At 41.2% G+C, this 12,961-nt stretch overlaps 1 protein-coding gene across 1 annotated transcript in view; it reads left to right on the top strand.

Moving 5' to 3' along the window:
• IGFBP4 (insulin like growth factor binding protein 4) overlaps window positions 1-4,881 on the top strand; it is a 29,220-nt gene extending 24,339 nt beyond the window's left edge. The window contains exons 2-4 of the mRNA XM_075278685.1: window positions 3,037-3,194; window positions 3,509-3,637; window positions 4,390-4,881. Of these exons, the coding sequence (XP_075134786.1) occupies window positions 3,037-3,194; window positions 3,509-3,637; window positions 4,390-4,524 (422 nt within the window). The 3' untranslated portion in view covers window positions 4,525-4,881. The remainder of the gene's footprint in view (window positions 1-3,036; window positions 3,195-3,508; window positions 3,638-4,389) is intronic.
• Window positions 4,882-12,961: the final 8,080 nt, after the last annotated feature.

Raw genomic sequence — 12,961 nt, 5'->3', positions numbered from 1 at the left:
ATGCTTTCCAGATGGAGAGGCTGCATACGGGCACCGGCGGTTACCTTTAAAAACACATTCAATGAATGGATTTTAAAGGTGACCGCCGGCAAGCCGTCCTCTATCCAGTTTCCCCAGGGTTTTGGACGGAAACTGCAGGGTGGACAGCGCAGGTAGTGTGAACGCCCCCTTAGTGCACATGCATTTCTTGGCTAGGCTGAGTGTGCAAATGTATGAGCAATTGAGCAAGATACAAGTGTTTATCTTGAATGAATAGAAAGAACCACACACATATATGGCCATACGTGTAACCTGTGGAATGTTAGGGTTTGTGAGCAGAGTAGCATTGTGACCCCAAGTCAAATATCACTCAATTTTTTGGAACTCGAAGGTACAGTCATGACACACTAGGGGCCACAATGTGAGTCCATTCACTAACTTTAGTGAAGGAGTCACAGAGCGACTCAGGAATCTTCGGTTGTGCTATGGAAGTCGCAGCCAAAATTGCTGTGTACCCCTAGTCTTACTCAGGAGCACTGGTGTCCAAGACACCTCTCACCTTATAATAAATCCTTAGGCAGGTGGTCTTGGTCAGAATGTATGGGGGTGGGCTTAATAAGAAAACATGTTTGTACAGTATATGCCTTCATCTTGTTCAATTGTGTCAATATCTATTTATTCCAGTTATGTCCCATCAGTCATACAGTACCTGCAGAGTAGATGGGATTCTGGTCAGTCCCATCCACACATTGCAGAAAAATATCTGCTGCGATTTTAAAGACCGTTTGTTATTGTAAATTGCAGCAAGTTATTGTTACCCACAGAAACCCTGGTGTGTTTCATATAGGTATAATAGGGCTTTGGAGAAAAACGTGATGCGTTTCCACCGCAGTATTTTCCACTGTGCTTTTTCACCTTAGCCTTACAATGTTTGTTATGCCTAATGACATCTTAGGTTATGTACACCTGGTAAAATACATGTCAGAAAAAAATCTGATGTCTATTTTGCTGTGCAGCCAGCAGCAGAAATCTAAGGCTTGGTTCACACATCAGTATGCCATCCGTCCGTTTGAATTCAGTTTGAGACTATAAACGGACTGACGCTATGTTCACACTAGCGTTCGGGTCTCCGTTCTCAGCTTTCCGTCTTCTGCATGCAGAAGACGGAAAGCTGTCAGAGCAGGTTCGGCCGTGAGTGGCGGTGAGCGTTTTATGCTCTCCGCCGCAAAACCGTTTTTTTTTTATATCTGACACAGAGTCCTGCATGTCAAACTCTGTGTCCGATTTTAAAAAAACGGTTTCGCGGCAGAGAGCATGAAATGGGCATCAAATTAATGGGTATGAAGGAGTCCTGCAGGTTTCTGTCTCCTGTCTCTGTTTTGTGCGGGAAACGGAAACCTGCAGAACGGAGACCGGGCACAGATGTGAACAGCCCTGATGCACATACTGATTGCATACTGACACCTTTTTATGCTGATAGCAAACGCTCTCCATCCCCTGGAGGACAGATAAGGGGATTAAAAGTAGAAAATTGTAAACAAAGTAGAGATAAGGACATTTATTATATGTCTGGGGCATTATCATACAGGCCCAAAGCATTATGGTAGCAGTAGCAGCCTGTTGCCATACAGGCCCAAAGCCTGTGCTAGCAGTAACAGGCTATTACTACTACCACAGGCTTTGGGCCTATATGGTAATATCCCAGACCACGTGACATCTGGGATATTACCATATAGGCCTGAAGCAGGCTAGGATTAACATGAGCACAAACAGAATGTCATTCATTTACCCCCCTCGAGTCAATAAGTTTTCCCCATTTTTTGTGGTAAAATTAGGGGGGTCGGCTTATATTCGGGTCGACTTATACTCGCGTATATATGGTAAGGGTGCATTCACACAGAGTAACGTGCCACGTGACCTGGCATGTATATGCCGTGTGAGATTTTGAGTGCCGTATACGCTCCCATTGATTTCAATGGGAGTTAGTCTCATATACGCTGCGTTATTTTGCGGCCATGATTTTGCGGCTGCAAAATCACGGCCGCAAAATAACGCGGTGTATACGAGACTAACTCCCATTGAAATCAATGGAAGCATATACGGCGCTAAAAATCTCACACGGCGTATGCATGCCAGGTCATGCGGCACACCCTAAGACTGGTGTACAAAATGTCTCAACAAATCTGGCCCATTATGTGTAAAAAATCCCCTTTACCTGCATGTTAGTAAATGTGGTCCATTGTGAGGTTACCCATATCAGATGGCAAGACCTTGATCCTATTGCTTATTCTTACAAATCTCCATTTCCAACACTTAGTTTTACTCTTAAAAGAGAGAAGGCTTTGGAGTTAATTACAGAGACGCAAAACTTCTTCTGCCAGCGACAGGCCGCTTGGAACAAATCTCCTTGGAAAAATCAATCTAAATATTATAGAGATGGAATGCGTTGGATCACTGTGGTTTTAACCCTATGTTTACTTCTGACAAGGACGATATCTACCATGATTGTAACCCTATTGTTAGCCCTAAACTTAACGGATGAAAGGAACACTGAAAAAGGACCTTCCACCACCTCCAAGTCTTTGCATCCTTCAATAGGTGCTGCTTGACTGATTCCAGCGCAGTTGGATTTTTTTCTCTAGCCTCCACCATTACTAAGTGATCAGTACTGTTAGTTTCAGCACCAGATATGCTAATAAGACTTTTTATTGTCAGGTGGGTGGTGCTAGGATGTCTCCTTCAGCCTAGGACCACCCACCTGACAGCAGAGAGCCTAACTAAGCAGATTTCTAGGTGCTGAAACTAACGTCATAATTGAGCAGAAATTGTACGGGCTAGAGAAAAAATCCAACTGTGCCAGAGTCAAGATGCAAAGACTTGGTGGTGAAAAGTCCTTCTTAAACTAAGGAAAGTCTTAAAATCAAATCTAAAGGTCTTAGTAACTGCACTAAAAGGCAAAAAGTCTTGAGATGATAACCAAGGTTTCTGGTGAATTTACTGTCATACAACATTGCAAGACCTTCATCAATGGATTCATTTTTTATAATTTTTTTTCAGCTGAAGACGACCATCCAAATATCAGCTTAAATCCCTGTCCTATAAACGACAAGATCTGCATCCAAAAAGAGCAGGCAAAAGTGAAAGGGAATGCCATGCAGAGAATGAAAAAGCACTCTATGAACCAAAAACCAGTCAACAACCTTCCTGTCCAAATGGTAAGTGGGGTGTATGATGCTACCAGTTTCAGCATGGCGATGATATCCATAACTAAGCTTTGATCCCATAAGTGAGACTTGCTATATTATTATATATTATCACACAAGGATCTTAAACATGACTGTATTTTCCAAATATCTTGTTATTGCAACCGTATAACAGCCACCCATAACCTCTGTACTGGTGGTTCTGTTTTTGTAACAGAGCAGGATTGTTTCTCTAAGTCTGGAAACTTCTCTATCCTAAATATGTCCACCTAGGGAGCATCCTTTTTATTTCGGTGGTGTTTACCATACATTGTTGTTCTTTCTAGGGTACGTGTCACATGTCACTGAATATGGCACTAGATAGACTGGCTTCTCTAAGGACCAAGACACAGGAGGATTTTCTTAATTACCCAATTCCAAATTGTGACCGAGATGGAAACTTCAACCCCAAACAGGTACATTGATCAGTTACCATATACTGATAATGATAGTTTACATTGATCACTTACCATATACTGATAATGATACTATGATGTCACAGTACAGGGATAGTAAAAAATTGGTGGCAGTGGGTAAAAAAAAAAAATCCACCACTGCTATTGCCAGAGGTGGCCCCACTAGAAACTTTGACTATTTCAATTTAGTACTAAAGCCCCTTACTTATATTAGGGTTATTAGATCCAGGCTAGCATCGCAAGAATTAATATTGAGAGGGTGATTTTTGAGGGTGAGGGAGGTTATGTGTTTTATTTATGGTTTTTAAGGTCTTTACCTCAAAGGACAAAAATGTGTTAGCAATTTAGTACTGAAATATCTATTGATAGCTTTAGGGCAAGGTTTGTTGACAATGTTTGGCTTCTTCATTACCTAGACCTGTAGATACCCCTTACTGCTTCCATTCCAGGTTTAATGAAGGCCTAGAAGCTCAGAAGGAATTACAATCACATCTAATATGGTCATGTGTTTTTTTTTTCAATTCTTAGAATTGTTTTATGATTTATTTTTGGTTTGCATAAATTTGCTATTTTGATTTCAGTTTGGTTACTAAGATGCCCTAAAAATTGATCTTTTTGAAGAACCATATTAGAGTTCGGATGATGAAGGAGAGCACAACATCATAAATATGTATTTGGAACTAATGTACCATAAATGGTAAATCTACATATCAATAAGGTTGACTGACTTAACTCTTGCTTGTTTCTCCTAGTGCCACCCAGCTCTTGATGGACAACGTGGAAAATGTTGGTGTGTTGATCGGAGAACTGGGGTTCCTCTGCCGGTGCCTTATGACCCCAATCACGATCCAGACTGTCAATTGACCTCAGAGCACATCAGAAAATAGAGCCCAGGGAAGTTTCTCCACTTGAAATCCACGTCTCCCACATTATTCTAATAAAGGAGATCTAGCACTAAGTGGCAGCGCATGGAATCTTCTTAATGTTGAATCTAAAGAGACTACATAACTCATTATTTGCCTGAGGAACCTACAACCTTTTGAGGAACACAATCCAGATGAGTTGAAGTTAGTTCTGGCAGGAATGTTCACTTATTATGTTGGAGGTTTTCTGTGTAGGTTGGGGGTCTGGGGAAAAGACATTACATATTTTCTATTTAATAATGATAGGTAAGGATGAACATTAGGAGCCAAGTATGTTGGACAGGGTTTAGTGCATTAAAAAATCAGCTCAAGCTACATAGATGGGGTTTACGTAGGAGCTTTGATGAACAGTTGTACAGAAGACTTGTGAAAGTACAGAATGTATAGCATGGTAAGGTTATGTGTTTAATCTGCTTGTTTTTACACGATTTGTGGAATTCCAAAATTGAATGTTTTTGGATATGGGAAGCGGCAATTTATTGTATTAATCATTTCAATCCCAAATCAAGGGACATTTTAAGACTCACCATTCATCCATATGACAATCATGCAAAAAATGGGACCATTGACCTGTAAGCAGTACTATACCACTAGACATTTAAGTAGGAACCAGGACTGAACCCATTGTATGAGAATTAGATGCCATACAGAGTAGTCGGAAGTAATTGTCAGAATGAATAAATAGGGGCCCAAGTTTCCATATAGGCACAGATTTATTATTACTATCTTGAAGCCATCAGCATGTACTGTAAGCTGGCTGCCATTTATAAAATGTATTATTTGTATTGTTTCGTGTTCTTAGTATTTCAGAGTACATATTGTGTACTATGTGAACGAATTGTGCGTCCCACTTTATATTCTCCAAATTATTCCCCATATAGTCAGTGAATGTTGGGTAGGTAAGTTTATACATATACTCTGAATTCCCATCTGTACATTCTTTGCATCAATACTATATAGTCTTTATTCCGATATTGGGTACATGGGCCAATGTTATTATTGCATTCTTGCTAGTATCATCAGCCATGGTCAATTGCTAGGGAAAATAATTTTTTCTAACTAATTTCTAAAATCTACACAAAAAGTTGAAGAACGTATCTGAATTAGCTTAGCTATACTTGTATAGATGTTATTCAGGTTCCCAAAATGCACTGCACTTAGCTTTCTGTCTCAAATGAGTATAGAAATCATAATAATAATAAAAAAAAAATTAGTACTGAAATTTTACATAAATTTAAACGCTATAATGTTGTAATATGTTGGATAAAAGGGGAGTTCTCCTGTAAGTACACTTATGGCTGGCGCATGAATTGAAGAGTATACCCCAGTGACCGTGACACTATGATGGTAACCAAGACTAGTGTTTAAGTCTCAAATTCTGTGCTGATTATTTACATACCTATACAAGGGTTAGAGCTATCTACAAACCTCCTCAACCCCCCCTGTTGGTGTTCCTGGATGGCTCTAGTGCTTCTGAACGTTATATCCCAAGCATGCCACATGCATTTAGGCTTCACTCTCTGTTGAGTATTGAGCGTAAGCAGTATACTGCTAAGCCCAATGTACAATGGTCATGTGCCAAATCCTAAATAAATAGTTCATCCATGGGATTTAATTGCACATGAGAGGAAGTTGTGGAACATTACAGCCCAAAAAAGTCCCAAATGGTCTCTGTCTGGGAGGTATCTTGAGGGGATGCAGTTTCACCTGGTTCCGGAACCTTAAGGAACTTGTAAGATGTCTCTTTCCAATTTAGGGAGACCAGTTCTATAGATGGCACAGGATTTACATTGGGGCCCAGGAACTTCATGATATGCCTCTGTTCTCTGTGGCATGTAGCCACATTCCGGGCCAAAGAAAAAACCCATAATCAATGTTTCAATTACATTAAGGGGTTAGGGAGGATTAGACAATATGGCTGCTTTTGTCTCAGTAAGTGACATCACATCCTTTCAAATGAATGGGACAGAGCTGCAAGAAAGCCATATGACCATTGGATGTGATATCACTTACTGAGTAGATGAAAACAGCCATATTTTCTAATCCTGGACAATCCCTTTAAGTAAAAGATCAGGCTATTCAAGCACCGAGTGTGACTACAGTGCTGCAGAGAACATAGTGTGGCAGCCCCTCCAAATTTGGCACTTCTGTGGTAAGGAAACATCAAGCTGAAACCTTCAATTAAATCTTAATAAAACTTCATGTTTTAAATGATGCTATGGCCTTAAATGGCAACATATTGTATGCTCATATTTGCTAGCTTTCAGGGCACCTATCTAGTGGTGGGAACATTTCGAGGGGTAAAACGTGCTGGAAGCTTACTTTCAGAATTTTGTCCTGTGTATTGAAGTCCAATAAAGATATGTTATAAAATTACGTAGCACAGAATTTGGGATCTATTCTGATAAAATACAGTTTCAAGGTGTGTCACAAGAGGTAATAGAGGTGATACAGGGACTTATTAGATCATGTGTGACCTGCTAAAAAGTTTTGGTAAGACATACGCAAATATGACCTTGTGAAAGAGAGGAGTTTGCTCCTGGTGCCAAACTTTGGAAGGTAGCTCCATATAAATTAATACCTGGTTTTCAAAGAAACCTAAGGACTTAATCTGGGAATAATAACCAAGCCAATATAACTCCCATCCACAGACACCTCCTTCAAGGGTTTTGTCTCTCATCAGTGAGAATGTGTCTGTGTGAGAGGTCTAGATGTAGGCCAGAAAGGGTAACATTAGGGTAAGAAGGTACAGGCACTCATTAGACTATGCAAGTGCTTCTAAGAATTATGGGTAAGGAATATGCAAATAAGACCTCATGGGTGAAAAAGAGGAATTTGCTCTTAGCACCACCTTTTGGAAGCTAGCTCCCTATAGATTAAATCTTGGTTCCCAAAGAACCCTAAGGACATAATCTGGGAATAATAACCAAGTCAGTCACTATTGTAATGTGCACCTCCATGAACTATTCTTTATGTTTACAGACAAGTTCACAGCTTGGCCCTCATTGACTTTCCTGATGTATTATATAAAACACATGTTATAAGCTTAGTGGGGAGGGAGGGTTTGTTCTACAGGCAGCAGATAGAAGAAACATTGCAAATAGTGTCTGGAATAGATCTTTTCATGATGGTTGACGTCTGTCCATAACCAGGCGGAATAGTCTGACGCTTTTTTAGGCAGGATGCATAGCGATTCCACATTGATCCCATATATTAGCCATGAAAAGACTATATAGCGGGTGAATTAATCCTACAAGTCTGAGGTTCACTTTTGGTTGGCTTAGTAGGTGTGTGTAGTAAGACTGGCATTTTCCTTGGCAATCTTAATCTAATCCTCGCTAGAGTCAGATGTGCCACATTTATTAATAGGTGTCTGCCTAACACTTGTGGCACATCTGGGGCCTATTCTTGTGCCCGGTCTCAGCTAACATAGACTTCAGGTATAATTTATGCCAGTTTCATGGCATAAATTATAATAAATCGGTCAGATCATGGTGTTCTATAAAGTGGTGTGCGCAATATTAAAAGGGAAAAAAGTTAACTTTTTGGTGCAAAATGATGTGTCGAAATGTATGGATTTTTCACATGAGAAAACTGGCATAAAAACTTTAATATACTGCCCAGTGAATGAGCTTAACAATGTATGACTGTAACTGGGGTACTGTTATTGATTCACTCATCTAAACTGCTAGGTAAATTTTCACTTTTTAACACCATTCCTTTTTTTTTTTTTTTTTTTTTTAATTCTGTGATGATTTATTTCTTAATATATCTTTATAGTGATCAGAGCTGTAATTTTCTGATCCTCTTCACCGACAAAAATTCCTGCTTCCTCTATTCACCATTAGAGGGAGCTTAGGAGTAAATTATATACTGTTGATACATTGAACACTATGATGAAATAGTATGCATTGAACTTCAACGCTCCCTCTAGTGGTGACTGCAGGTAGTCAGGTGATAATCATTTAAAGGGGTTGTCTGACTCTTTTTAAAAAGATTTATTTGGTCTAAATATAGGGCAATAACATAAAACACATATTACTCACCATTCCCGGGTCCTCTGTTTCCCATGTTGGAAGTACCATTCTTCTGTTTACTGGATCCCCGCATGATGTCAGGAGTGATATCCTGTTTGTATAAGGTGACCACTGCAGCCAATCACAGGCCCCAGTGGTGATCTGTTCACAAATGGCATGTCATAGCTGGGAACTTGTAGACAGAGGAATCGAGCTTCTGGCGCTGAAAATGGAGGACCTGGGAGAGGTGAATAAAGTTTTCTATTTTACCGTATTTTCCGGACTATAAGGCGCACATAAAAACCTACGATTTCCTCAGAAATCGTAAGTGCGCCTTATAGTCCGGTGCGCCTTATATATGGATGGAAGCGGCGGCAAAGTCTGCGTGCCGCTTCCATACATACATAAAAGGCACCGTAAGGGTGCATTCACACTACGGAACGCCAGCGTGTATCACAGCCGTACACGCCGGCGTTACAGCAGGGCTGCCGGACACTTCCCATTCATTTCTATGGGAGCCGGCATGCGAGCTCTCCCCATAGAAATGAATGGAAAAAAGCAGTCCATTCATTTCTATGGGGAGCGCTCGCATGCCAGCTCCCATAGAAATGAATGGGAAGTGTCCGGCAGCCCTGCTGTAACGCCGGCGTGTACGGCTGTGATACACGCTGGCGTTCCGTAGTGTGAATGCACCCTTAAAAGTTACATTAAACTACCCCCCCGTTTTAAAATAAAACCCTGAAACAGAATGTGAAACTTACCGAGCGGTGCAGGGTGGGCGGGCATTCAGGTCTCCTCTTCCTCCGATGTCCTGACCACTTCCTCCGGCACTCGCGAACTGATAATGGCCTGGGCGCATGCGCAATATCATAATGCTTCTACTACGGCTACTGCGCATGCGCCCAGGCCATTATCAGTTCGCGAGCGCCGGAGGAGGAGGACGGAACATCGGAGGAAGAGGAGGCCTGAATGCCCGCCCACCCTGCACCGCTCGGTAAGTTTCACATTCTGTTTCAGGGTTTTATTTTAAAACGGGGGGTAGTTTAATATAACTTTTACGGTTGGGCTCTATCAGCATGATTTTGCTGATAGAGCCCCTTTAACTCCTCGCCTGCCGAGCGCTTCCAATAGAAGCGGCTGGCACGCGGGGGGTTAAGCGGCCACTGGCAAAGTCTGCGTACCGCCGCTTTCAATAACATATAATGCGCACCGGACTGCGCCTTATAGTCCGGTGCGCCTTATATATGAACCGAGATGGACTATAAGGCGCTCATGGGCAATGCGCCTTATAGTCCAGTGCGCCTTATAGTCCGTAAAATACGGTAGTCACTTCTAAATTCAGTCCAAATAAACCTTTTAAAGAAGGTGTCCTAAAATGCCTTTAAGGCTAAGACCCCATGTAGCGGGCCGCAGCAAAAAAGCTCTGTGGGAAAAAACTTTCTGCTTCAGTTATAACTATAGGGAAACCAGAGACGTTTCCGCAATGTTTTTGGAAATCGCATTGTCTGCAGCATGTATTTTTCTCACAAGGTATGGATGGAATTTTCTTTAATCCCATCCACCTTGCAGTGGCTGTAAAATGCTGCAGTTTTCTCTGTGGCGCTTCCACTTGGGGCCCCAGCTTAATATATATAATATAATTTGGCTCTCCAACTGATATATAAGATATATGCATATATAGGTGTGTATATGCATATATACATGCATATATGCATATATATATATATATATATACAGTATATGTAGTGTGCAAAGGTGAATATTAACGTTAAGTGTTTTCTGTGTTTTGTATCAATGTTAGGGAGCCTGCACACAGAGTTTACGCTCCGCTCATTCTGAATGTAAAAGTCGTTCACAGTGAACGGCGTGAAAAACAGATCCCATTGACTTCAATGGGTACCGGCATACGCGCGCTCCCCATTGGAATCAATGGGAGACTTTTTTTTACCTATTACTTTCAATGTGATATGTGCGTATCATATTGAAAGCAATAGGTAAAAAAGCCTCCCATTGATTTCAATGGGGAACGCGCATATGCTGGCACTCCGTGTGCAGGCTCCTTTATGGTAGGTTTCAGCAGATTAAGCTTTTTTGGGCTGTTGTTCTGCAATGGCAATGTTTTTTGTGTGAAAATTATCAACGTTAAAATATTCATTGTATGCAGAATAATGTACCTGCTAGATTATCATATAACAAAACTGTCTTCTCAACCAAAGTTGGAGACATTTGCAGGAAGAGAGGAAATGTCACGACAAGGCTCAGTGTCAGCCTTTAAAACAATGTAGCATTTTTTACATATCTATTTTGTGTTAAATCCAATGTGAAAACAATAAAAAACACTGATGTTTCCAAAATGGTCTCTGTGTAGGTGACTTCAAATCATCACAATAAGTACTACCTTAAAATTCCTTGTTATAGTCCCCAGTTGGATCACTACTTGACACCTTCAATGGAAAAGTAAGCATGGATTTGAGTTTTATTCTGTACGGCACGAGGAAGGGGGGCTGAAATCTATCTCGCCTCTCTTGGTGGTGTGTGATGGTGTGCACCTCCATCATTTACAGTGAATTGGACTAAAACTTCCCACAAATATCCATTGGTTTTTGGGATCGATTTCCAGCGTCTATAGGCAAAGCATGATGACTTTTCAATATCTTGATGGAAAGAAATAGGATACATCAAGACATCTCAATTGGCACTTAGCTTATGGGTTCCTTTGGAATGGCAGACATCTGGCCAAAGCCCATTAAAGGACCTTTTTTGCGGAATGAACAGTTATACGAATGACAATTCATAACTGTCAGTATTGTGACCAGTCTTTTCCATTATTGTCGGCAGTACATCCCTAGTTTACATGAGGAGATGTGCAGCTGACAAATGGCCTACTCTGCCTCCCAAGGACTCACATACACCTCACACTAGTACAGAGTAGAGACTAAAGCCTATATGCACCTTGAATGCACCATGTGTCAGTGTTCATTGTGGATTTTTTTTCCAGTGTCACTAATACCCTGACTTTAGGGCAATTGCCCTTGCTATAGTTTAAACAGAAACTTGAAGGACCCTTTAAAAATGCACCAATAAATTGAGTACACATTAAACCAATTTGTTTGTGCAGGAACCCTTGGAGGAACCGAGGAGGCTGGGAGTAGTAGCAATTAAAACAGGAGTTGTCATGGTGGCTAGAGGACTCAAACAAATTCTTCAGCTTTCCTCTTAGGCTGCATGGTACCAGATGTTGGTAGTCTCCTCCTGGTGCATGTATTAATGATCTTCAGCCCTCCCAAGCCAGATGGGTGTTGGAGTGCCCATGTTAGTGCAGGAAATGAAACCCAAGAGACAAAGTTACAGGAAATAGATTATCGAAACTTTACTTCTAAAACAGTGTAGTAAGACAACCCACAGCTTCCAAACCATGGAGATACAGTTCGTATAAGGTAGTAGTGTCCACTGGGATGCTACATTTGAGCTCTCATATGGATACTTTGACCTTTGCCAGGACATACATAGTTACTAGAGATGAGCGAACAGTAAAATGTTGGAGGTTCGATATTTGTTTCGAGTAGCCCCTCAATATTCGACTACTCGAATAGAATATCGAACCCTATTATAGTCTATGGGGGGAAAATACTCGTTTCAGGGGTAGGCAACGTTCCATTAAATTATACTTACCAAGTGCACGAGTGAGGGTCGGGCACTACAAGCGGACATGCGCAGTCGGCTCGGCCCAGGCCCGATGCCTGGCAGAGTGAATGAAGAGCCGGAAGATGCCGCGGGGAAGCTGCACGGAGAAGACTTCTAAAGGTAGGAGAAGAACCAGCGTTGATTGGCCGACTGTATAGCATTCGGCCAATCAATGCTGGTTCTGCATCGAACTTTTACATTTGAACAGCAAGTGGTACTCGAGTACGAGTATTTCGAATACCTACTCGATCGAGTACTACTCGCTAATCTCTAATAGTTACATAGTAGATGAGATTGGATGAAGACCATGATCAGTCCATCAAGTCCTGCCTATAACCCTACAAGGACCCACGCTATTAGTTAGGAGACTGATGTAGGGTCCAAGTAAACCTCATTTGCATATTTGAATGTGTTATTTTTAAAAATGTGAACGTGGAGTTCACCATTAAACATACGAAGAAGCATTGAATTACAACTGATCGCCTACCTTCATTTTGTAAACAGGAAGGAGATAGGTTGGTTCCTAAAATCTAGCGCCTATAAAAAGCCAGAAAGCAGTCTTTATTTCAGCTCCACGCACAGACATGGATAGTTTAGGTAGCCTGTTTCCACTTATTTGGTTAATCGAAATTCATCAGGAGTCTGAATTCTAGGAAAAATAAACATTCAAAGTAAAATACTGGCAGGAGAACAGCTGGCAA

This window comes from Leptodactylus fuscus, chromosome 6 (genome assembly GCF_031893055.1).
Source record: "Leptodactylus fuscus isolate aLepFus1 chromosome 6, aLepFus1.hap2, whole genome shotgun sequence".
Taxonomy (NCBI): domain Eukaryota; kingdom Metazoa; phylum Chordata; class Amphibia; order Anura; family Leptodactylidae; genus Leptodactylus; species Leptodactylus fuscus.
This window is presented reverse-complemented; position numbering and strand designations above follow the sequence as displayed.